The sequence below is a fragment of the Rhea americana genome, unplaced genomic scaffold, assembly GCF_003343005.1.
Source record: "Rhea americana isolate MKP2758 unplaced genomic scaffold, rheAme1 scaffold_177, whole genome shotgun sequence".
NCBI lineage: Eukaryota > Metazoa > Chordata > Aves > Rheiformes > Rheidae > Rhea > Rhea americana.
Genome location: NW_028185894.1, coordinates 160,585 through 185,610, shown reverse-complemented (window position 1 = coordinate 185,610; position 25,026 = coordinate 160,585). Strand labels below are relative to the sequence as shown.

Below are 25,026 nucleotides of genomic sequence, written 5' to 3'. Positions count from 1 at the left end.
TTTGACCACTCTTGTGACCTTTTTCCAAACTAAACAGGAAAGTGAAATTAATCCCCCAAAGTGTCTGCCTTTTTTTTTTTGTCTTTGTCCTGGTATTTTCAAACGTTCCTGAAGTACTTGGAGGACGTTGGTGGGCCCCATCCTCACTGCTTTGAGCTGTGGTTGTTAAAACAAGATGAGCTTTGCGGTCTGACGGACTCAACCTGTTTCAGCTTCGCTGGGCCCACACAGTAGGAAAGCATTGCTCCCATGGGGCCCCACCGATAGATCACATCGTAGTTCCAAGGAAAACTGAGCTCACACAAAAAGTGCACGTTTACATCTGTGTTACATCTTCACATCTCCTGGAAAGCATTTGAGGTCASGTCCATCCCTCGAGTTAAAGAGAGAAGGGTCTCCACGTCGTGAAGGGCAGTGTCTACGCAGAGTGCTTTGCGTGCGTGCAATACAAAGGCGCGTGGTGCTGCACAGAGCCAGGATATATGAGGACGTTTAATGAATAATTTAACGATCCAGTCCTTAGCAACTCTGTCGGAGGCAACAGTGAATGGTTCAGTCAGAAATTATAATGGCCACGATTATTAAAGTTCTCTCTTGTATCCTGCTGTTTCCAAGAAGGGCTGAAAACTCTTCCAAATTCACGTGTGAAAATCTCCACGCTTTTTTTTTTCCCCCTCCTGCACAGGAAAAACTTGGCAAAAGCTGGCCAGTCAGTCACCCTTTGCATTCAGAGCGCCTGAAAAAACAAGCCCGCGTAAGCACGCTCTTYCCCCCGCCGACTCCCGCGCAGGGCTTTGACCCGGGAAGGCGCCCCGGCGCCGGGCGTTGGCGAGGGGAAAGGGGGCGCCTGCGGGGCCCCGGGCGGAGGTGGGGCGGCGAGGGAGCGGCGAGGGCCGGAAGGCGACGGGGAAAGGTGCGGGGAGGGCCGCGGGAGGCGCCCGGCCCTGGGACAGGTGCCACCACGGGAAGGGGAGGGCCTGTGGGCGCGGCGGGGTGGCCCGGCGCGACGTGCCCCGGCGGAGGAGGCCGCGCCATGGCCCCGCGCGGGCGCTGGCGGCGGGCGCTGCTGCTGCTGGCCTGGCTGCCGGCGGGTGAGTGCGGCCCCGCCGCGGCGCCCCGGGGCTCGGCCCGGCGCGGCGGGGGGAGCGGCGGCCCTGAGGCCCGCGGAAGGGGTGGCTGGGTCCCGTGTTGTTCCTTCCCCGTCCCGGGCCAGGGCAGGTTTGGGGCGGAGGGTGTCCTGAGCGTGGCCCCAAAGCCGTGCCGGTGGCCGCTCTCAGAGAGGGAGGATATCGCCACCCGCCAAGGTGCAGCTCGCTGCTCTCCTAGGTGGAGGGGAAGAGGTTTCGCCGCCTGCATTGCTTGCGTGCAGCCGGGCTGGTTTGGACCTGAGTACCAGGAAGAAGCATGGGGACTCCCCGATGGCTCGTCACAAGTGCTAACCCCAGCTTTTGCTGGGGCTGCGCATCCTCAGCTGCTTTTGAGATCTGGCGAAGTTGCAGTGCTTTGGTGGTTGGTAGAAACATGCCTGTGTGGAAACAGGAGCTCCCCTTGATGTCCRTAGATGGCCTTCAGCAAGCATAGTCATTTCCTTTCCTCTAGCTCCTCATCTGCTCTCGGGAGTGATCATTTTGGTCTTGGATATCTGGGTCCTTGCTGATGATTTAGCTTTAGATGTTCAGTTTCTTGCAGAGAACCAATAAAGGAAGGAAAATAATAGGGAGGTATACTTCTTGGTTATCTTGCTTGGCAGCCCCATTCCTRCATGATGTTCTCATAAGCTAAAACTGGCCTCACTTGGTCTGAAAATCAGTGTCTTTTCAATACAAAGTCACAGATCAGAGGTAATGATGACTTACTAGATTGGTAGTGCCCGATTTCATTCTTTCCAAGCAGAAAAGAAGGGCAGCASAATGCAGTAGAAGAATGCAGTTCAAGTTTAGGAACCTTCCTTATTTTCTCAGCTTTTCAGTTGTCTTCTGTGATCTTGGTTGAGAAGGTTAGCATGAAACATCAGAAATGCTAAGACATCTGATTGCCATCCAGTGGGAACAGTAAGTTTTTAACCTCTTTAAAAAACGGGGAAYGTGTCTTTAACTCTCAGTGTTTGGTATAACAGAGGTAATGACAATGAATGCCTTCATAAAGAGCTTTGGTTTCTGCAAGTGAAAAAAACGTGGTGATTTTTGAGTATTTTATTCTTGTCTGAGAGATGTTGTTGTAACAAACTCATGGAAAATCAGTTCTGTTTTCATGAGTTTAGGCAGTTCATAATTCATGTGGGAAAGACCTGTTTGCTTTCCAATGAGATCAAGGTTTTGTCAGTCTTTTGAGGGTTTGGATTTTGCGTTCATTTGTGTTTTCCTGCAGTAAGATACTGCAGGTTAGCTCTTTCACAGTGAAAACCTCAGATGAAACAAGATGTGTTGAAGTGCAGTGTAGTTAAATAAGAACCACTGTAACTGTCACCAGTCTTGACCTTGCCTTGCTACAGCACTGTGAAAACTAGACAGCCTTGCTTTTGCTAGAATTGTGCATGGCCATTGATATTTCTGTGTTTGTGTGTGTGTGTATATGTGGGGTTTTTTCAGAAGAGTCTTAGATTTGGAGTTTACCCTGGTCCTCTCTTTGTTTGTGTGGCATTTTTCAGGCAAATGAGTTTGCTCTGCCTGTACTTCAAGTTGATGTGCCAAGAGAGTTTCAAACCAGAAGCTGAGCAGCACAGCATTGACATATCCTACTGCAGAAATATTTGTTGAGGCAGTATTGCACCTCTGTAGCTATATAGTTTCCACCTGGCACAGACTGTGGATGGGTAAAGCTCATATTTGCCTGGAGAATACTGTGGAGACACAACCTAAAAGGACATTGAAAGAATGGCGCTTGCAGATGTGATCCAGATAATACTGCAGTGTCCCCGGTTCCCTTGCTGTCATCCTCGAAACATGGAATGAATAGAAGATTTTTAAAGACGCAATAGAAATGAATGCTAGTTCATGATCACCCRTTCAGCTGGCACTTTCCAAACCTTCCACCTTCCTTTCCTCCTTTCCCACTGTCATGCACCCCAGTTAAGGGTCGTTTTACCATGGCACTGCAAACCCTGTCCTGTTCTTGGGGGTGTACTCCGGAGAGTGTATCCTATACTCACTTAGCACTGTTTGCATTGCCTTATCGAAGGGCAATGAGTGATAACTTTGCTATTGTTAATGACAAGCACAACTTATTGTGTTATCAAAGTTTAAACAAGATAGAGGTGTCACTGGAGTGTGGCTAAACTAATGTATATCTTATAAGAAACTTTGTGAAACCTTGCTCAGTGGATGCTGTACTTGGATAGAAAATGCTGTGGAGGCTGTTACAGGTGAGGTCAGAAAGTAAAAAACAAGAGCTTTATGGAAAGAAAGAAAAAAARGGGGGGAAGGGGAAAATTGATGTCTGTTATTCTAAAGTGATATAAAGATTAAGTGGAACTATAATGCTAAAGCCCAAAAGTAGTATTGTCTTCATCCTRGACACCACTAGGTAACATTCTGAGGGCTATCTTAGCAAGACCTTGACAAAATTCATTTAGATGTTCACATAACAGATAGCACTGCAGAACCTATCTGGTTGGGATGACAAGCAAGGCAATTCCCTTCTGCGCACTTTTGGCCCAAAGAACTATCTCCCACAGCCTGGAGGGACAATTCTACCATGTAGAGTAGAGTATGAGTGATGTGCTACGTAATATCTAGTAACARTTGCTTCAGAGGAAAGAATTCTGTCAATAGGACAGGTGGATAGCTCAAGCTGTGCTCTGTCAGGGAGAGACAGGACTTGCATCCTAACCAGGATTCATCTGCACAGCTTCACCAGAGGGCTTGTGAGACATCGCTTCACACACTGTTTGTGAAGCAATGTGAGGTCTCTGGGTACAAGTTCTACATGAGGCCAAAGGAGACGTACTTCTGTTGTTGGTCCAGTCCGGGATGAAAGTTGTGATGTGATGTCTGTTCCTGCCAGCCAACTGTCTTCTGTGTTCTTGTTTGCAGGTTGCCTCTCCCTGCTGGTAACAGTTCAGGATGTTGAGCGTTACACCACCTTGTTTGCTAGTGTGGTCCTCAGGTGTGACTACAGCACCTCAGCACAGCTGCAGGATGTAGTGGTGACCTGGCGCTTCAAATCCTTCTGCAAGGATCCCATCTTTGACTACTACTCAGCCTGTGAGTGTCARGTTTGTTCTCCAATGAATTCCTCTTTAAATGGAAGCGTGGGGAAGGTAGACTTACTGGGGAATGTACACTTTTGATTTCTTTCTGCACATAAACCGGGTCAGGTGGTGGTACTTCCCTGGGCTCCAACAAAAGAGGGCAGAGATGTCATTTCCTTTGTGGTATCAAGGCTTTATGTCACTGTATTGGAGAAATCTCAGCCAAAGCAGACCATCTGTCCTCTTTGTCATCAGGTTGGGAGGCAGGAAGCTCTGCCGTTTTTGGCACATGTCAAACCTGCGACCCTACGTTCTGCCAAAGCAGAAAGCAAGGACCCTGCAACAAATGGATTTTGTGATTTCATGATGGGGCTCATGGTTGGMGCTAGTGGCCAGTGACTAGTTGTTATTGATTTTAGGAAGTAGAAGAAACACCTGCATTTTGGAGGGCAGAAAGACCTGAAAGTGATAGCACTTTGTGTGCAGACATTCTAGTGTTTGTGGCCTTGTTTCAGGAGTGTTTAAAATGATTGTTAAGGTATATTTAGGCTGCCGTATCTTAGCTTAACTGTACGCTTAATACTGAGCTCAAAGTGGGGAGCCTGGGCTTGTTTGGTGCCATAGTGTCCTAGCTCTCCATCATGCAGTCTAGACAGCTTAGGTAGGCATGTTACCAAGTCCATGAGCAGATGGATCCCAGGCTCCACTACTTTCAGCAGAGWGTTAGTGCTTTGAGTTCAGGCTACACTTGAGCTAATAGCCCCTAACAGGGATAGAAAGCATGAAGGTCAGAATCTCAGCCTAGCTGGATCCTGCTCTTCATGATACATTGAAGATAGAGCTGCATGGAGGCCTTTAACAAGCTTTGTCCTCTCCTCTCTTCACTGCAAGCCCTTTAAGGATAATGCTGAGTGTTTGTATGAATTATCTCTCCAAATTTCATCTCCCAAATGCCTAGTGATTCAATGTTAGATTTTGCTGCAAGTCTCTCATAGGAGTAATGCACAGTAATTGCCTCTAATCGTTCATTAATTCTGTCGAGTCTACACATAATCCTGAGGTGGATTCAAACGATGGATTCTTTTCTGTCTTTATGAACAACATAATGGAGTACAGGTGGGAGCTACATCAGTGGGTCCTACACCAGTTCATATGTGTCTAGAGATTTGGTTTTGAAATAAAAATGCTTTTTGATATTGCTCCAGGAGTCCTAATGAGTTGTGTGACTTTTTTCCCTGCTGTTTGTCTTCATCCAAGGAGCTGCCCTCCTGCCTACCGTCATCAACTTCTTTCCACTGTCATTGTTTCAGTTGTGAGTGCAGGAGCCATCTCCTCTGCAGCTTTTGCATTCTCAAAATCTCTGTCATTTCTGTGGCTCCACTTCTGTTTGCTTTTAAGTACTCCAGAGTTGCTCTTGCTGTTTTGAAGCCATAGTTTGTGTTACTAAACCAAAACAGATGTACATGTGTATTTAAGAGTTTTTCTTCTGTTTACAAGGGGATAGAAATTGGACCCATGAAAAAAAACTTCTGGCTTCTGATTTGATGATGTGTGTTTGTAGCATACCAGGCTGGTTTAGCTCTTGGGCAAGATCCGTCTGATGACTGCAATGACAGCCAACGAAAGGTGCGCATTGTCATCCAGAAATATGGGCAGAACGAGCCTGTACTGGGCATCGATTACAGGCAACGGAAGATCACCATTCAGAACCGTAAGTGACACAACTTCTCAGGCAGGCAGTGAACCCAGTAACTATCTAATATCTGGGCCTACTAAGTGTAGAGAAGCATGAACATGGCTAATATCATTTGTAGCTTACATATTCTGTAAGGTGGCATTGGAGCAAGAGTCGTGAGGGGCCAGATTTGCTTTCCCTGGCCTGAGGGTGTTGAAGGCTCTGCAAGCTAAGACAGAGTTGAGGATACCTGAGCATATCGCTGAAGAGTGCAGAGGCGAGTTGAAGAGCCCAGAGGCTAGAAAACAATTCTTTCCTCTAAGAAATAYTGAATACTTGCCCAGGTGCAATATGTGCTCTCTGTTGTCTCTGAAGCAATAGCTATTGGTACTGTCAGAAAAGAGTTATTAGACTAGCTGGCCCAATGTGGTACAGCGATCCATATTCAGTGTGCCATGGCCTAACCTGAAACAGCTTTAAGGTGTGAGGTTGTGTTACATCTAAGTGTGGTAAACATCCTAGGCATCTTTCTTCTATTGTATAATTGTTTTATTCTATTTCTGTTTTATTTGATGCGGCTCCCTGAAACTCTTCTGCTCCAGCTCCTTTGCATGCAAAAACGACAAGGTGATTTCTTGATAAGAGGAGAGGAAGGAGGGAAATATTATGAAATGCGAGCTTAGAAAGAGGTGCATACACTGTAGTGGTTTCCTGGTCTTTCCTGGAGTTAGTGAGGCACCCTGCTGGCCAGTGAGGTTGACAGTACTCTGAAACCAATGCTGGGAGCTGGCAGCAACAGAAGCAGCAGATTTCTGTTAAAATCCATCACCCAGCAGTGCTCTGCTATTTCATTCCACACAGAATTAGCCCCACGTGTAAGTTACTTTGCCTTCAAGCAACACAAAGAGAAAAGGGATGAGCAGTTAATGGTACTTAAAGGAGTTCTCCATAGACTAAAATGGGAGTGAGTTGTTTTCATTTGAAAGTGATGGCTGCCCACTGGAAGAGGGAAAATACAGTACAGTATGTCRCCTGCAAGCACAGGGCCATCTTACAGTGAGGCCTGAAAACAGAGCTAGTCTTGAGGAGCCCGCTGACCCTCTGTATCCCTCTCCCACAGGGGCAGACCTTGCCATCAGCGAGGTTATGTGGTGGGACCATGGCATGTATTATTGCACTGTGGAAGCACCAGGAGATACATCAGGTGATCCGGACAAGGAAGTTAAGCTAATTGTTCTCCGTAAGTGCTTGTGGTCTGTCCCCTGAGTGTCCCCTGTTCTCTTCCTTCCCAGCCCAAGATGTCTTCTGGGTAGAGAGGTGCTCAGTAACTTATTGGTTACTGGTATATGAGGTTCCTCTCTCTTTCCCTCATAGATTGGCTCACAGTACTCCTTATCATCCTTGGTGGACTCCTTTTCCTTCTGCTGATTGGAGTGTGCTGGTGCCAGTGCTGCCCCCAGTATTGCTGCTGCCACATCCCATGCGTCTGCTGCCCAACACGGTGCTGCTGTAACCAGGAAGGTGAGGTGTAAGCAAGTATATGTCCAACCATGGCTTCTGTCAAGGCAAAAGCTTGACATGCAGCTTGCTGTGCTCCAATTTCTCCCTGTGTTTCAATGTGAAGATTGAGATGTCTTTCTGGCCAATGTAACCTTCATGTAACTTAATAGAGAAGGGGAACTAGGATGTGTGGATCCAACCCTGCTCCTATGGAGCTCTGTGTCTTACTTTCAGAAGTTTCTCCCCACTCACAGCTTACTGCCAGCTTCTCTCACATTATCCAGAGCATGGCCTCATGTGAATAGCTCTGGACTGTTTTCATCCCAGTTCTACTGTGGTTCTTCTGCCTGTGSATTTGAGGGAGGCAAGCGAATGCCTTGTATGCCTTGTTCCCATTATCATGATGCTGCTCTCCAAACTGGCCTAGCCTTGCAATGTGCTGCTCTGGGAGGTACCTCTGTAAAAATCGGGACTTTCTGTCTTGTGAGTATTTCAGACCTGCTCCTTCTACAAGCAAAGAGTTTTTGTTTGTTCACTTTTTGTTTGGTGAGAAGGAGGAGGAGAAAGAAAGGAGGAAGATGGTCTGTCTTGATGGTCAGCTCTGCAAATGCTTTCTGAGTTTTTGAGGGTCAAGAGAGTTTTGCATAGTTTTCAGCAATAATAAAGATTCTGAAGTCGGTGCCTGTTCTGTTAATAGAGCCAGCCAGGCATAGCATTGGAATTCTGCCTACTGGAGTTGTTTAGCCTCTGTGTTCTTGTACCTGAAATTTCATAGTTCTGCAGTGACGCAAACTGGAATAGCCCTCTGTATTTTACATGCTCTAACAGGAACAAAATGCAACAAGTGACATTTACTTGTCACTGAAATCATCCAGTTCTTCCTAGGTGCTGCAAAGAGGGGATTTGTGAACAAGTATCTGTGGTTTTGGTGTCCCTTTGCTTGCAAAGAGTTTTGTGGTATACCTTGATGTTTGCAACCTCTCTAAGAGCTGAAAGAACCTACTGTGAGAGTTTTAGATTTAAGCTTAATTTGCTTAGCCATTGCAAAGAGTGAACAGAGTATCCCTCTCATTTGCTAAAACCAAAACCAAACAAAACACTTTCTGGGTATTTTATGTTCTCCCAAGTGAAATGTTTGGTTGTGAGGAGGCTATGGAGACTTGGCAGAAAAATCAATTTCCTTGAGGGAGACAGAGGTGATAGATATATAAGACTCATACATCCAGGCTTCCTGGTTTTCAGCAAAGGAGCATTCAGAATATGCGTGAGTTCTTTTTTGTTTTTCTATGCTGTAATAGATAACAGCACACTCCAGACTGGTGTTGTCTTTCCTRTCTCCTACTGAGGATAGGTAGGAAAGATTCTTGGGGGACACCTAAAAGGTCTCTCTGCTCATGGGAGAAGTTACGGACCGGTCAAGCCTGCTTGACTGGCTGCTGAATTCTCTGGCTGTAATTTTCATCCCAGCTACTGCCCTCTATCCACTTTGCAAGGGATCTGTGTGACTGTTCCGTTGCTGTAATGCACCTTCTCTTCACTTCTTCCTGCCTCTAACTTACTTTTTGGTTTCCAGAAAAGGAACAGGAGACCTTAAAATGCAGAAGAAGATTGAGACAGGAGGTATCTTAAAAAGCAGTCATGAGGAATAACCGTTCTATGCAACTGAAGAAAAAGCGGAAATCCTCAACTAAATRTTAGGATTAGAGAGCCATTTAAATGTGGCTGATTTCTTCCCAGTTATTAGCCACTAGAGGGTAGCCTAGATCTGCTGAACAGGCAAAGATGCCACTGGGGCAAGGTAACACTGGGTATTTTAAAAGTCAGGTCATTAACTAACATGGTTTTGAACCTAGTTACAAAAGGAGTGAATTCTTTGCATAATTTAGAGGTGAGGTTACAGAAATATTAAATATGTCCTGGGGCAAGCCAATTATGTTGCTCTGGAAAGCTCTGAGAAAAGTTCCTTGGTACAAATATGAAGGTAAATATATGTATGACCTTCGGTTCCTGTTAGCTACTTCCCTCCTGTGGATTTCTTCCAGGCATGAATTGGTGCAAAATAGGATGTACTTGCACCTGAGTCTGACTGAATTGGAAAGTATATTTTTGTAATTGGATTTGCCCCAGCAACTGCAAAGTCTGACAAAGGTGAAAAATTTTCTCAGTGTGGAATGGCTGGGGGAAACAATGAGGCATCTTCCCAAACTTTTACAACAGTTGTGAATTTTGGAACTGGGAGGAATTTAACATTTTTCAGTTCAGTATATTTTCAAGAATTCCCAGAAAAGATCTGCAACGTTACCTTTGTTCTGCAGATGAGAAATCAGAGTACTGAATTCAGTGCTCTGTGTATCAGGTTCAAACTGGGAGGCAAGCTATCTGGGGAAGGAAGGGAAGATGATGGAGCATAGGAAGTCCATGGATAATTATGCATTTGTTCAGCTTAAAGGAGAGACCAGAGAATCAGACAGATGTGAAGGTTTAGGTCCCAGTGACTGCCTTCACGCCGTGAGGAGGGAAAYCTGTAGATATGCCCTGTACTGGGCCTTTTGCTGCTCAGGGAAGACTGCAGTCAAAACCTAGAGATGCACATTCAGCAGATACAACCTGTAGGTGATTCTCAAGGTGATAATAGGAGGAGCAGGAGAGGAATCAATAAGGCCTTTCCCTTATTTTCATTTCTCTTCATTTCCTTGCTCCTCTCTTTCTTCAAGTGTGAAACCTGAACTCCAGGGTTCCTTAAAAACTCCTTAAAAAAAAAAAAAAAAAAAGGAAAAGAAAAAGAAAAGAAGGCAAGTTTGACATAAGACACTTGAAAGCTCATACCTCAGGCCACAGTGCTCTGAAGAAAAATCACAGTATTAGGATTAAAACCCTGAAGTTTTCATCTTTGTTTTTCAGTCTGTTTGGAGCCAGGCTGGAGAGAGGAGGGGAGTTTGGGATGGAGAACAAATGGGAGCTGCCTGAACTGTGGAGAAAGCAAAGGATATGGTAGATTGTAGGGGCAGTCCCTGTTTTGCTCCAGTCTTGATCTATATAAATTCAGTGAAACAGCTAAAGGAGGACATGTATATMATCTTCTTAACAGCAGGAGTGCTACATGAAATGAAGGGGATGGCTCAGTCCCAAAGAGCATACAGTCTAAATACTGCCTGCTGCAGATGAACCCAGGGGACAGAATTAATTGGAGCTTAGCTGTAGCCTGGTTTCTTAAAGAAGCAAGGTTTGTGCAGCCAATTGGTCTGTCTGTGCTCTGTCTCTTCCAATCCAATAGCTTTTAATTTCAGCAACCAAATTCAGCCAGATTTATCAGAGGGGGAAAGGTCTYAAAGACAATTACATTACTGTCTGTCTCCTGAAATGTATAGCCATGAATGTTGTGTTAGTACCTGACATGGGAAAAGACAGCAGTAAAAGCCTGCCTCTTTTCAGACTCCAGAGAAGCCATGTAAGAGAAAYTTTGCAAAGGTTTGAGTTGCAGAAAAGCTTCAAACAGCAATGACAGACATGCACAGTCATGTTTTTTAAGGTCTGGCACTTTCAGTATTTACTTGTTCATAAACTTGAGTTTTGATTGTCTGTAGTAGAGGTAGTAAGTTTCTGTAACGTGATCATTTTAGGTGTTTCCCCCAAAAGAAGCAGCAATGACTGGTAATTTTGCAGACAGAGATGGTGACGTTGTCTTTGTAGAGGAGGTGAGGCAGAAGAGCTGTAAAAAGTGAAGTGGACTTTGAGCCTGACCCCATCAGAAAGGATCTGGAGTTAGCAGTGGAGGAAGCCAGTAAGAGAGAGGAATTTCCATTGGTTTTGCTCCCTTGGTACACAGGACATTGCCATTGAGAACAGGAAATTTAGTTTGCTTACCTGTTTGATCATGCTGTCCTAAGGGATTTAATTTGAGCATTCAAACCGAGATAAATTAGAAAGAGATGGCAAGAGTGGTTGAAAGGCTGGCAAGGGAGAAGCTGGACAGTGCATCTCTGGGTGCTTTATTTGCAGAACAGACAGACAAAGATGGAAGTTTTTAACTATGATGTGGAAAACATAATCTGGACAGAGCCAACATGAAAGGCACAAAAAAGCTCTTGTTTGGCTGTAAATCAAAGCCAAGGGGAAAAGGATCAATGACCAGTTGAAAGAGTTTTAAGGAGAGAAAGCAATGTGGTATATCTTGCTGTACAAGACATTATCTCCCATCCTTCTGCAGCTCTACTCGTAATGATGGGAAAGGTGGGCAGGTAGAAGTCTTCCATTTGGTTATATGCTATGTACTTAATCAAAGTGCCAGCTGATCCCAGTTGCTGGAACTGTACCCTGAAGATCTGGCACTAACCCTTTTCTTCTGTTTAGGTATCTGTTTGAAGCTGTGCAACTTTCCCTGGCTCTTTTTTGTTTGTCATAGGATGGAGAGCTTTTCATTCTGTTGTTTTCCAATAACTGATCACATCCAAAAGACACAATGTATCAAGCAAAATGGTACTGTATGTGTTCTGCTGGCTGTGCTCTAGGGATAGCTGCTGTAAACTTACTTCTTTTCCAGCACTGGAACGGCATCGCTTCATGAAGCAGGCTCGTGCACTTGCACCTTGGATGTCACCCAACATGTTCTACAGAGGTAGTGATGGGAATTCTCAACTTTCTTCTTACCAGCTGAACCCTCTGCTGCAACGAGGTGAGACATCRGGCATCATTTCAGAGGGAAATCTGGATGAGAAACTGGTAACTTCTCACAGAGGTTTGGCGGTGAGGCTTTAGCTTCTCTACCACAAAAGCAAAAAGGTGTTTCTCCAGAACACCAGACCAAAGCAATATTGGCTCTATTGTATCTGCAGTATGTTTTAGRTACTATCCACCTGGGTGGATAAATACTACATATCCGTCTTAAGTGTTTTCCTAGTCTCAGTGCTGGGTAAAGTAGTTTAGTGCTAAGTGGGGTATATCTGTGCTACACCACAGTGACTGCAGGGTAAATATACCCAGCTTATCTTGCTTCCTGTGGTAGAGGAGGATACTGTCTCTTTGTTCTGCTGTGCTGGTCACGGTCAACTCCTTATAGCCAAAATTGATATGACAAGTGAAGTGCAATTTGTTTGACTTCTTATCAAATGTCTAGTCTTCATATGTTTGAGGGCAAATGGCCTTCTGTGCAATAGCTTTATTCTGCATGCACCAAAGAATGAAGGACTCGTTACTGAACTAGGAAGGATTTTCCAGACATTTCCCCCCAAAATCACATATATTAGTGGTATTTATTTGTGACCTTAATGGAGGAGAGAAGATGGAGTGTCTAAAGCTCTAGAGAAAGAGGTATTATCAAACATAAAAGAAAAAGTTTATTGCCAGTAATATTTTTAATTGTCCAAGAAAAATAGGAGAATTCAGCATAACAACTTCCCAAATAATTTTTAATGAATTTCCATCTAAAATTACCTTTTCATCAGTATCCAGCAGTCACAGATTTATACGGTGTCTGATTTGTCTTAGCTATTGTTTGAAGAAATAGTTTGCAGACGTCTTGAATACTGGATTCAAAGTGTTTGAGCATACACTTTTTTAGCCTGCTGGTTAATTTTACAGTTACCATTTTTTTTCTAGCTAAGACACCAGCTCTCTTTAGGAAGATCTGGTGACCAAGTCACCATGATTTAAAACACTGGAATTTCTTAAAGACATGTGCACACTAGCAGAAAACAATGGGCAAAGTTCTTCAGGCAGTCTTTTCAGCTTGTGTTTTCATAGTCATCAAATCTTTTGTGCTTAACTTTCCATTAAAGTTATTTAAAATCAGCTTAGAAATCATATAAATTTTGGGCAGAGGGGACCTCTAAGGTCATCTAGTCTAAACTCTTGCTCAAAACGAGACCATCACCAACCTAGATCATGCCATCCATTGCTTTGTCTAACAAGTTTTGGAAATCTCCAAGGATGGAGATTCCATGACCTCTTCAGGTACCTTCTCCAGTGCTACACCAGCTTCCTAGTGAAGAAATTTCCTCATTTGCTGCTTAATCTGTACATCTGTGTGTGTATGCATTAATATATACAAAATTTTCTTCTTCTGTAGTATTGACTTGTATTGCTTCCATTTCAACAAGATATAACAGGAAAGCAGAACACTATGAAATTTCTGATTTTTTTTAATTGAAATTTGGTATCAATGCTGTAGGGAAAAAMTCCTCTCTCTGAGTATATCAGCTAGATTTCCTGGTTTGCTGGGTGACTGATGTCTTACTTCTGTGCTGTCCAAAACACAGATAATGCTGCAGCTTTCCAGTTACTGTACTTTGCCCCTTACCTTGTGCAGTGCAGATGTTCTGCCTATGGTGCTTGAAACTTGCATGGCTGTTGCAGGAGACTATCTGCAGTGGGGAAGAGATGCTTAAAAGGTTTTCAGCCAAGATTATCTATGGAGAGGAGCCCTCTCTTTGTTGTTTTGCCTTGACTTGCTGCATTGTCCTGTGCTCTCATCCTTAGATGTGTCCCTGCACAGCAGTATTCCACTGGTGCAGCCACAAGGTCCGCTTTCTTCAAACAAGGGTGTCTTGGACTACCTGGAGTCTGAAATCCAAAATCTTAACCTATCTCAACCCCTGCCACCCTCCCGCCAACAGCAGACTGTGCCGCATTCCAGCGTGCTCTCCTCCCTAGGCTCCGATGTTGTGGAACACAGGGTAATACGTCTGCCTCCGCTCATCGATCCTGTCCCCTCCTTCCACGGAAGCAGCAACTCCTCACACCTCCAGAGAGGTGCTCACACACCCCAACCCTGGGACTCCTCAGCAGAGAACAAGAGGGAAAATCGACTGTGGCCYCGGCCTCCCAGTGGGGATTCTCACTCCACCTACAGTCGGGAGCCCTGGGACCAGCAGCAAGAGGAGCGTCCYCCAAGGCAGAGGACAGGCAGCTACAATGGCAGGCCTGGGCACTCCAGACGGGATGTGTCACCTGTGCACCATGCTGAGAAGGGCAAGAGCAGCAGCAGCAGCAGCAGTTTCTACCCGGAAGAGGCCAAGGAGCGGTCCAGCCACCATCGTGACTCAAGACAGCAGCCCACAGGGAGACAAGACTACCAGCACCACACCAGGAGAAGCAACAACTCAGGTCACCGCCAGCACAGCTACTCTCCCCCTTCTCGGCRAGGGTCATGGAGCTCCTCTGAAGAGCATGTCCGTCTCCCAGTGGCGAACCGCAAGCGTCACCGCCGGTCTCGGGACCGGCCAGAAGATAAACCCCCAAGTTACCGCTCACTAGATATCATCCCAGATCAGGACAGCAAGCATAGAGACAAGGGAGGGCCACGCTCAGTAAGTTAGCTCTCTTTGCTGATTCCCCATCCAAGGGAAGAGATGGGTTCTTGTGGGGTGAGGGTGGATTATTGTTACTTTCTGTAACCTGTTGTCTTTCTGAAGGAGGGCAAGGAGTGCTGGATGCCCTGTGCAGCTTAGTTATCAAAAGGTTGTTGAGTTCCCTCCCTTCAGACATATGTTGCATTGCTATAGTGTGTTCAGGGGCAAAATGAGTAGTCAAATAAAGTAGCACCCTTATCACCCCCATGCCCTCCAGTCCCTACTTAGAGCCTCTATGCACTGGTGTCAGAAAAGCTGTTCTCCTAGCATTGCTTGGGGAGAAGCACATCCAGAGTAGGCAGCACTGGAGAGAACCCCTCTACAACCCTCTGTAGCTTTGGTTTACTTTTAATTTCTTTGTTTAATATGTGCATAATTCTCCTATTATCAGTCTCCACCATTTAACGTTTATAGTGTCTCGGTGGTATTTCCAAGATGGTTTATATGGAAAAGCTTTCAGGTAAGATGCCTAAAGCTATATGAAATGGGCTTTAAGATCATGGAGGGCTAGAGTAGTGAAAAACATGATCCTCCAGGCCAAGATGGAGGAGGTTGACTTGCTTGTTGGGACTCCTGAGCACTGAACATGCATTATATGGCATTGAACAACCATTGTTCTCAGCTCATCTTATTTCAGTTTACACAGGGACTAGATATGAAGTAGCAACCAAAGTGTGAAAAGGTTTCATATCCAATAGCTAGTTGTCAACTTAGCCAGTATATTTTCCCTTACCATTCTTCTGTTTTTAAAAAACTCATTTTTTTAAGTGATTCCGTGTCGCATACATGCAGGATTTTACTAGGTGAAACTCTTCTCAAAGAGCCGTATTTTGCAGATTACCGTTTTCTCCTCTGAGTTTTGGAAGGAAGTGCAGTTCTCGTCTCAGCTAGGATGTATGTATGAATGGTTTCACTATGGTGCTCAGAGCAGGCAGAAAGACGTATGGTTTCTAGGCATCCTTCCATGTTCCTGAATCTCTTATTTTCTCTTGCAGGACAGAGGAAGTTCCCGCAGTGGAAGAAGCATAGTCATTTAATGTCAGTGCTGAAAGAACTGAGATTCCCACCAAACTCCTCTTAGCTGTCTCAACATGTAGGCTGGGATGGCTGCTTTTGATTGGACAGGCAAMAAGCAAAAAAACAGATAAAGTTGTTTCCCGTGAGACTTGTGACTCTAAAGAATCTATGTCTAGTGCCCATGAAAGCAATACCTAATGCCTTCTTATTCCTGCTTTGATCTGGAAACTTAGGTTTGCAATGGGCTGTTGGAAATGGTGTACTTTTTAGTGGCATTGAATAAATGGTATATTCCTAACCTTTAAAGAAACATACCAGTTGTCCTTGTTTGGTGCTGTGGCACTGCAGGGAGCCCAGTCTGTAGAACGCTGGTCCTTTATACGTTGCTCACTGGTGAATGGCTCAGGTAATCAGAGTTGCAGAATCACAGAATGGTAGAATAATTTTGGTTGGAAGAGACCTCTGGAGGTCATCTGGTCTGGCTCCCTGGGAGTGAGGTGTGGTGAGGCACAGCTTTCTAGAGTCCTCCACTGTGCTTCAGAATGTGTAAGATTTGCTTATTCTGCTGTGCTGTGTGGCATAGTTAAGGGACAGTCACTTCTTTTCACCCCAGTAAGCCTGTCTCTCAAATAGAACCACAATGTTAGAAGGATGTTTGACTGCCTTAATAAGGGCTCACTAGCACACCTGAAAATTGCCAACTCATCTACCTGTCACTGACTGAACCACTCTGCCATACTTTAACCACTTGTGGTAAAAGGTWCTTGTGCTAGCCTTTAACCAGCCTTGCCTTTATTTACGAATTCAAAGGRCTGAATTTAACAAGGTTTGGCTGTCCTCACGGGGACTGAGCAAGGTATGACTAGTGTTCCTGGTACTGTGGACTAGAATTTCCTTCAACTCTAGGAAGCATGACTTTGGTGGATATATCTTTCCTGAGACATGTACTCTTTTGCAYGCATTTTATGTTTTCCCTTTGCTGTCTGTGCCATCTTTTGTGTACATGGGGTAGGATAAAGGACTCCGTGAGAAGTCTTACAGTCACCGCTTTTACTACTGCCCTAACAATAATACCAACTCCAAATGTGTTGTGCATCTGAGCTGTAGCTATATTGCAAGGTTTTCCTATCTGTTACCTTGCAACTGGAACAGAATTTACCTGTGCTGTWAGAACAGTTGCTAAGGAGAACTTGCCATTTCCCCTTGATGTGGTTCATCTACTGTTTTCATTAGAATGACTGAAAAAGCAGAGATGTTCCCTGCATCCTTGTAGTTGGATGCAGGCTGCCTCTATAGGAAACTGACTTTCCAAAAGTACTTACTAGATTCATGAGTCTCAACTCTTTGTGTGGAACTTCTGGAGCATCTTGTGAGTTATTTCGTAACCTAGAGGCACKAGTGATTGGCCAAGGTCAATCATTATACTGCATAGATTATTTCCCAGCCACTAGCAGATGGGACACTTTCTACTATTTGTTCTTTRCTGTCCCAGATGGTGACGTGCTTATGCTTTCCCGTGGAAGACTGACTTGGAGGTGCTTGCATTTTGTCTGCTCCCCTTATTCTTTTCTTTGGGCAATGATGGAAAACTTCTTGCTTGGGGAAAATACTTCTAGCTGGATACCTGAAGCAGTTGTTGGTCAACCAAAGGCTATAATGGGAAATGCTCACTTTCCTACAGGTCTTTGGTTGATAGTGCTGATTTCTGTGTACAGAGAAAGAGCAGGAGGACTTACTAGTCTTTCTAGTAGGCTTTGTTTCAGAAGTAGAGGCCTACTTGTTGGAGACAGAGGGGCTGTTGGACAGCAGTTGTTGGCTAGCACAAAAAGGAATGAAATGGATCCTTCAGAGCTGAAAGAGCAATTCCAGAACTGGAATTCAAAAAGGGGAGGCTGTAATAAACTCAGTCCTTGACTGCATTAGACCCAAACTGTGAACAATGTGAACAGACTCATGAGTTACACTTGATGTATGGGGAATTAAGTGTGTTTGCAGAACTTGCAGAGCCAGTWTCACCCCCAAATCTGACTTCTGAGCTCATTGACTGTGAATCACTTTTATTCTTATTTAATGGCATGCTGGTGATGGGACTGAACATTCTGAGAGTTTTATACATCCCTTGTTTTATGGTTGGATTTTTTTTTTTTTTAATTTCGGAGGAGTTTTCTGCAGTGATAGAAAATATGGGGCTCTTTCTTCCAAAACTAGCATCTTCTTTTGACTTTGCATTGCCCTTTGCCAGCTAGTAGTAGATATTCAGGATCTGGATGATTCTTCCCTTGGAAGCTGAATTGGTGACTTGGAATTAGACTTGCTCCTTTGCTTCCTATAGATCTATGCAGGAAAACCTCTTCTTCCTATCATCTCAGCCTAACCCAAATTTCCAGCTATCAGGGAAGGACTGCCCCTCTCTCCATCATGAGCAGAGTCTACTGATGCTATTTGAGATCCCAAGATGGTAGCATGGGAAGGAGTTCACTCTTTCACATACAAATGTGTATAACCTAGTATTTGTCCAGCAAGTTTTCCCAAGAGCAAGGTCCCCCTCACACAGCAAGAAAACCTAGATGACTTTGTCTAACAGCAGCAGCTRTTGAAGCATGCCACTGTAGTACGAGCATACAAACTACAGATCCAAAGTTTTTGATYCAAATCCTATGAAGGAACTGTCCATCTTTATTCTTTTCTCTGGTCCCCATAATTGAGCTAGGGTAGCTAACTATAGATTGTGTAAATTTGCACAATATATGCTGTGTGAAGTCTGAAGAGTTTTATTGTTACTATGCTTGTGCTCCTCTTCAGTCACTTTGTTCATATTTATGGAAACATCAAACAAAACTCTTCATGGAAAATTGATTGCATCTCAGATTTAATTCTGTGACTTCTTAAATTGCAGACAGAAGTAGATTAGCTTATCCAGCAGGGAAGCAGAAATGGTACAAGGTTTACTAAAATCTGGTCCATAGACCATATGGTTCATAAAATACCAATTGGTGGGCTGTGAAATAATTAAAAAGGAAGTTTATATATGCATGTGTCACGACTGCAAGCAGACAGAAAAGTGGGAATAGTCTATACTTTGAATGCTTATTTCTATTTTTAATTGGCTGCAAATGAAAGTCATTGTGACAGCAGTGCACAATACTATATGGACTTTTTTCCTTCAGTAAGATTACAGGGTCTTTTGACTTTCAAAAGGAGAGAGGCAACTCAAATACTACATACTGAAAAGAAATAACAGTAGGAAGTAGTGTAGCCTAGTTCTTTCTACACTATAATATATTCATGTTTAATTTTCAGCCACTGCAAAGAGCTGATGTTCACATGTCAGCCCATGTGTGGTGAAAGAAGTTGAGTATGTGTCACATTTGGCAGTTACTGCCATTCTAGACTTGTTGTTCCTGTCATGCAATTKAAGGAACATAACATTACCCTCAAGAATGCATTTTTCCGTACCACTGAATATAAAGTGCCTTCATAGCAWTTGGGACTACCCTAAATAAAATAATAGTATAATGAGTAAGGAACCATGCCATCTGGGGCAGATAAGGATGCCCATGCCGCTCCTGGCATCTGCTTTCCACCAGAGATTTGAAAGAGAGATAAAAATCATGTAATTTTTCTTTGATTAAGAAAGGACTTGCATTATCTGGCTTTCTTGCTTATTTGCAGAGCACCCTGTTGTTCCAGAATGCTGTTCCAGGAATGGAGGGCAAGGGCTGTTTCTTGTGTAATCATTGATCTGGTTCTTGGCAATTGCCTGCTTGGCAGTAGAAAGTGCTGAAAAGCCCAGTTGCTATCTCTGGGATTGTATTCATGATACACTAACTTTAGCATGAGCTAAAGTTAGGCTAACTTGGTGTGTGTGTCGGGGGAAGTTACCTTGTGGTAATAGCAACCACAATGCAAAGCTCTTCAGCAGTATGTGTTATTGCATAGGGTAGCCAAGTCCCATCTGTGTTACTACCTCCAGCAGCTCATCAATTTAAAACACCACTTAATATGATTAGAGATTTTAGTTTTTCGACCTGACATAGGAGAGGGATGACACTTGAGATTATATTAAATGAACACCCACAAGTAATGACTGCACCTTGCTATTTCTGTTAAGCTTAATGCCAGTAATGTGACTTGTGCTGGTCTTCCAAATGTTATTCCAGCTGTAAAAGCAGATGGCAAATGTGTAGATTTTCTTCAATGATTGTCAAATGTGTAATTAAAATATATGAGAATTTTCAAGCAATTGTTCTTATGTGTTCTTCCTAGATCATAAATTGCTTTTTAGTGTTTCCACCAGAAGTAGAACTGAAAATTCTGTGCTTACTTTTGGAATTAACCTTGTTAGAGATTAGTATGAATTTTTTGTTACTATTTTTTGGGACAAAAATGCAAAATGGTTTGTTTATATAAGTTTTGCAGAGGGATATTTTTCATATTTTGGAGAGCTTTTTATTTGTTTTTTAAGAAAACAGATAATAAATAGTTCACTGAGAGAGTGGGAAAATGGCTAGGAAACCACTGGCAGCCCTCCTTAATGACATGACCTCGGTTGTGTCACTGAAGCAATCATTGCCTTGGTTTCCAAGTCTGTAAAATGAGAATGGTTACTGTTAAGTTCTATACTACTTTGAGCTCCATGAGAAAAAAAGCATTTTAGAAAATTTTATTTGGTTGATAAATGAAGATACTAGTTGAGCTCTTCACAAGGCGGGTGCCTAATAAATGAGTCACTATCACGAGTATAAGAACAGAGGTCTGTTGGGTCTCTTGTAATAGGCTTAATTTATGCCTCAGGTCTTCCCCTTTTCCTTACCTAATGCTATTGGTAGCACAGTGTTGCAGCCTTTGTCTCTCCCTCTCCTGCTCWGTGGTTATATGTGCCAAATACAGACGGTTGGCTGATTTAAGACCCAGTGGGCACCTGAAGCTCAAGCTATGGGAAGCATGTGCCCTTCAGTGGCACTGCAGCCACTTTCTGGTTAGGTCCAGTTCTCTGGGGAGCCAGGTGAGAAGTAATGTTTTCGTGTGCAGATTTTGACAGCTAGTTCAGGTATGTGCCARTCTCATGAGCCTGTATAGAAAGGGTTGGATATGAGAAAAGAAGAAATCAGAGAGGGTTTTGTGTGTGCGCACTTATCCACATGCACCATTTTGTTAAGGTGTTTGTTGGAAACCAAGAGCAAAATATAAATGATCATAACAGCCACAAGTAAGACCCGCTGTAAGAACGGTAAGGTTAGAGAATGGGCCTTTCYACAGGAATAAATAGCAGAAGCAACACTCAGCCCAGCTACTGCTTGTGGAATTTGGTCAGCTTATGAAAGGGGCCTCTATGACATGGTTGCCAGCAAAAGCAGGGGACTCAGTGACCCAGAAGCTGCCTTCCACGTCTCTTAGGCTCAGGTCAGGCTGACCCTCCATTACCAAATCCCAATAACAGGTTCAGAGTCCTACATAACTTCTTGCCCATCCTACTGAGTTGGGTCTACTTGCCAAAGAGCAAATGGGGAAACAAAACAAGACCTTTGACCCATTGCTATCTCTATATTAGCTTTGCATAAATTACGGTGTCTCAGATGAGCATCTAGCTCAGCTTCTGCCAGTGAGACAGAGAGAAAGCAGGACAGGTAAGAGCTGAACTCTGTTCTTGGCAGTGTGAACTTTGTGACTGGTATATCTAGACCATACAGTGGTGAGTGGAGGTGGTCTCCTATTTTGCCCCACTTTTTCTTGCAAGCCAAAGTGTGAGACCTTCTCAGGTTCCCTAGACAGGAATATTGCTGAAATGAAGGAGGGTGGGAGCACTTGAGTAACCTGGACTGAAGTCAAATTATGGATGCTTTGTAGGACATTTATAGGCAGGTCAAGCCCATAATAGGTTTTGCAGAGTTTCAGTGCATACATAACTTCTTCCAAGCTGCTCTATTTTGGGGASTGAAGCTTTATATCAGGTAAGATCCCTTCTCTATGCTCTCTGGGAGCAAATTTATACCTTGCATCTATGGAGGGAGAAACTGGCTCTGGGATTAAAAAGCAAGGAGGGATGGTAACTGAGCAATTGCTGCTGGTCAACAAATGCTTAGTGAATATGAAGTGGTAGCTTTTGGATGTAATCTGTGTATAGTAGGAAATTAATATGGATGATAACTGCCTTACTGTGGAATAAGGAGCACTGACTAGCAACTACTTGGCACAGAGTTGAGCAAAGCAGTCATATGTAACAAGCTTGCAGCCTTTCTTTCCATGCAGTCCCTAGCATTGTGATGTTTTGTTCATGTTGCCCTAAGTGAGGCAGCCCTTTACTCAGGGTATAAATCAGGTTTATCTTCTAAACACTTTTGTAAATGCAGTGTATGAAAAGCTTATTTAGATGTAATGCCATGCTTTTCAGTTACCAAGTACTGACTCTTGAAGAGTTCTCTAATTTTGGCTTTTTGAATAGACAAAATAAAGATTAGGTGAGGATAAAGTTTGCATTTATTCCCTTTTGAGGACTTGTTCTGTGTGAGTTACTAACCGCTAATCACAATGCAAAAAAAAAGTTAAAGAACTTCATTGGCTGGGTCTTTTCTCAACTATAGGAAGACAAAATACTCAGATCACTGGATCATTAAGATGAGCATCTTATGTGCTACACTGATCAGAACAAGATTCTTCAAACCAGTTAATAAAAAATCAAACAAAGAAATCCCATAATGTGACTTCTTCAGTTGTATGGGTATGTGGAGGAAACTTCTAATCTATGCCAGTTTTAGTGGTTTGCTCATACACTGAAAAAGAAGGGTTAGATCTTGTATAAAAGAAGTAACTTTAACGTATTTTGTGGAGCTCGGAAAGCTATCATTCATTGTGGATTTTTACAGGTATACAAAACAAAGGACCCTTTCATTTTTGAGCTATATTTTTATCACTTCTGAAGAGGAAATGCACCATGATCTTTCCTGTTTTCTTTTTCTTTTATTGGTTTGATTTGTTGCACAAATCTGRTGTTTAACAGGCATGCTTTATTTCTCTGATAATAAACAAACCATTATACGGTGATTCCAGCTGGTCTCTTGGTGTACAGGGCTGAACTGGTACTGCAAACCATGCTGCAATCCAGGGCTTTGGTGATAGCTCTCATTCTACTCCTTAGCACCACTTTCCCAGGTAAGTCTGAAAAGCCTTTCTGTCTGACTGAGACAAGGATCTGCTTTATAGGTTCTCACTTACTTCAGGAAGTTTATACCAACCACTAACCAGAACTGAAGACCAATAACACAGTCCGAGTCTATGAATTTACAGTGCTAGKGAATGTGAATCCAGTGGGTAGGGGCCTTACCTGAAAATCTTCCACAGCTAGTGCAAATACTCTGCCATTCAAATCCTAAGACCTAGATGTATGAATATTAGAGATGAGGTGCTGCTGGATGGAGGGAAAATATTAGGGGGAGGAAGGGGCTTTGCATTTGTGAAGAATTTCTGTTCTCTTCCCACTGCAACTCTGGGCAAACTTCAGAGAGGTGAGTGATCAGAGAAACCTCATGGCTTTTGCTTCCTCCTTCTCAGAAGTGCAYTCAAAGTCCATCTTTGAGAGAGACAACCGCCGTGACTGGTTGGTCATCCCTGATGCAGTTGTTGCTTATATCTATGAAACTGTGAACAAGATGTCCCCTAAAGTTGGTCAGTTCTTGGTGGATGCTGCCCAGACTCCAGTAATTGTTGGTACCAGGTATGGAGAGGTTTTCTGTATTAGTGTTGTAATAGCCACAGATGGGGAAGTAAGGGAGGAGTGRGAGCAAGTACAGATTAATCCAGTTTCTACATGAGGAGATGCTGGGAGAAATGAAAAAGCAAACAAAGCCTGATGTGAATGCAATGGGAAAGGGCTATTGTGGGGGTGAGATGATTTCTTGTGAAAGCACAATGCCTTCCAGAGGTGCATATTGAACAATGCTAGGATGACAGTGGATATCTCTATACATGAGTAGTGAGGGAGGCAGACACTGGCTGGTAAGGGATCAGCTACCCTCAAAGTGGCTGTGCATATGCTGTGGTACTCTTTGTGAGGGGCTGAGTACTGAAGCTGACAGGAAACACTGGTGTCATTGAGCCCAAATGACAGAACTGGCTCTGGCTGTACATGTATATTCCTTAAAGAAGGGGAAAAAGAGTTGCTCTCCTCCCAAACAGAAAAGCATGATGACCCAAGAGATGCAGTTTCATATAACTCATGGCAAATATAGATTGCCTATTCCTGCTTTCTGAGGAAAGCCCCTCTAGGACTACTGAGAAGCTTTGTACTGWCAGGCAGTGTGAAAGAAGGGTAGCTTGATAAACTACTGCGAACAGAGATTACTCTTTCTCTTATTTGCTTATCTCACATATTTGTGTATCTTACTACACACATTGTTGTCCCCTGCAGGAACTTCCTCATTAGAGAGACATCTAAACTCAGTATACTGGCTGAACAGCTGATGGAAAAAATAAAGACCCTGTGGAATACAAAAGTCCTAGGCTACTAGTCAGACAAGTCAGTGTTTCCTGGTTGGTAGCATTCTGCAGTGTCCTCTTTCTCCCTGYCCCTGCTACGGACCAAGATGAGTCAATAACACAGAATCGATGCTCCTGTTAATGCCACTAGAGGGAACCCAGCTTCAGAGACCAAAGGATGGAAGACATCTGCTGAAATCTCCCCAAAACAAAACACTGATGGATATGGGGAAGGCAATGAGATTGCAGAGCTCTTCTGTAGCCAAATCCTGAAAATTAATTCCTCCTGAATGGCTTGGTCATTGCCCCACTAATAAAAAAAAATGTTGGTTGTTACACTTCCTTAGGTTTCCTACTTGTTATTGACAGTTATAAAATCCCATCCACTTTGGCCGCTCATCCTGCTGAGAATGAAGCTGTGATTTACAAATTGTTACAGGCTATGATAATATATCCTGACTGTTCAGGCACATTTAACAAAGCTCAACTTCTGCTCTATGTGGGATTACTTGAGCATCTTTAGAGTGGCCACAATGTGGCAAGCACAGCAGAAACTGTCTCAGATCAGGAAAGATCATTAGAATTTGTAATGCTGAGTTCTACTGATTGTGCTCCTTGGTTGGGTCAGAAGCAAGCAAGCGCACCTTTACAAGTGTCTGAAGACCTCAGGCCATTTAGGAAAATAAGTGCCAGTAAACCAAACCATGCATTAATTTGAGCAGGACCTTGAAAGTATATTTCCAATCATTAGACCAGTGAGGTCACTGAACAGCCTTTACAGAAGAGAAATGAGGGGAATATTTCTCACTAGTTTCAAGACGAAGGTT

At 43.7% G+C, this 25,026-nt stretch overlaps 2 protein-coding genes across 2 annotated transcripts; both read left to right on the top strand.

Moving 5' to 3' along the window:
* The first annotated feature begins 495 nt into the window (after window positions 1-495).
* On the top strand, window positions 496-19,815 carry ILDR1 (immunoglobulin like domain containing receptor 1). Its single transcript, XM_085301475.1, has 9 exons — window positions 496-555; window positions 808-913; window positions 4,032-4,202; window positions 5,751-5,900; window positions 6,985-7,104; window positions 7,239-7,385; window positions 11,905-12,036; window positions 13,839-14,668; window positions 15,706-19,815. The coding sequence occupies exons 1-9, from the start codon at window positions 496-498 to the stop codon at window positions 15,745-15,747; spliced, it is 1,758 nt and encodes a 585-aa protein (XP_085157601.1). The 3' UTR covers window positions 15,748-19,815.
* A 3,000-nt stretch (window positions 19,816-22,815) lies between these two features.
* LOC146597801 (apovitellenin-1) lies at window positions 22,816-24,231 on the top strand. Its single transcript, XM_085301481.1, has 3 exons — window positions 22,816-22,876; window positions 23,276-23,438; window positions 24,132-24,231. Exons 1-3 carry the CDS (start codon window positions 22,816-22,818, stop codon window positions 24,229-24,231), a joined length of 324 nt encoding a protein of 107 aa, XP_085157607.1.
* The last annotated feature ends 795 nt before the right edge of the window (window positions 24,232-25,026 follow it).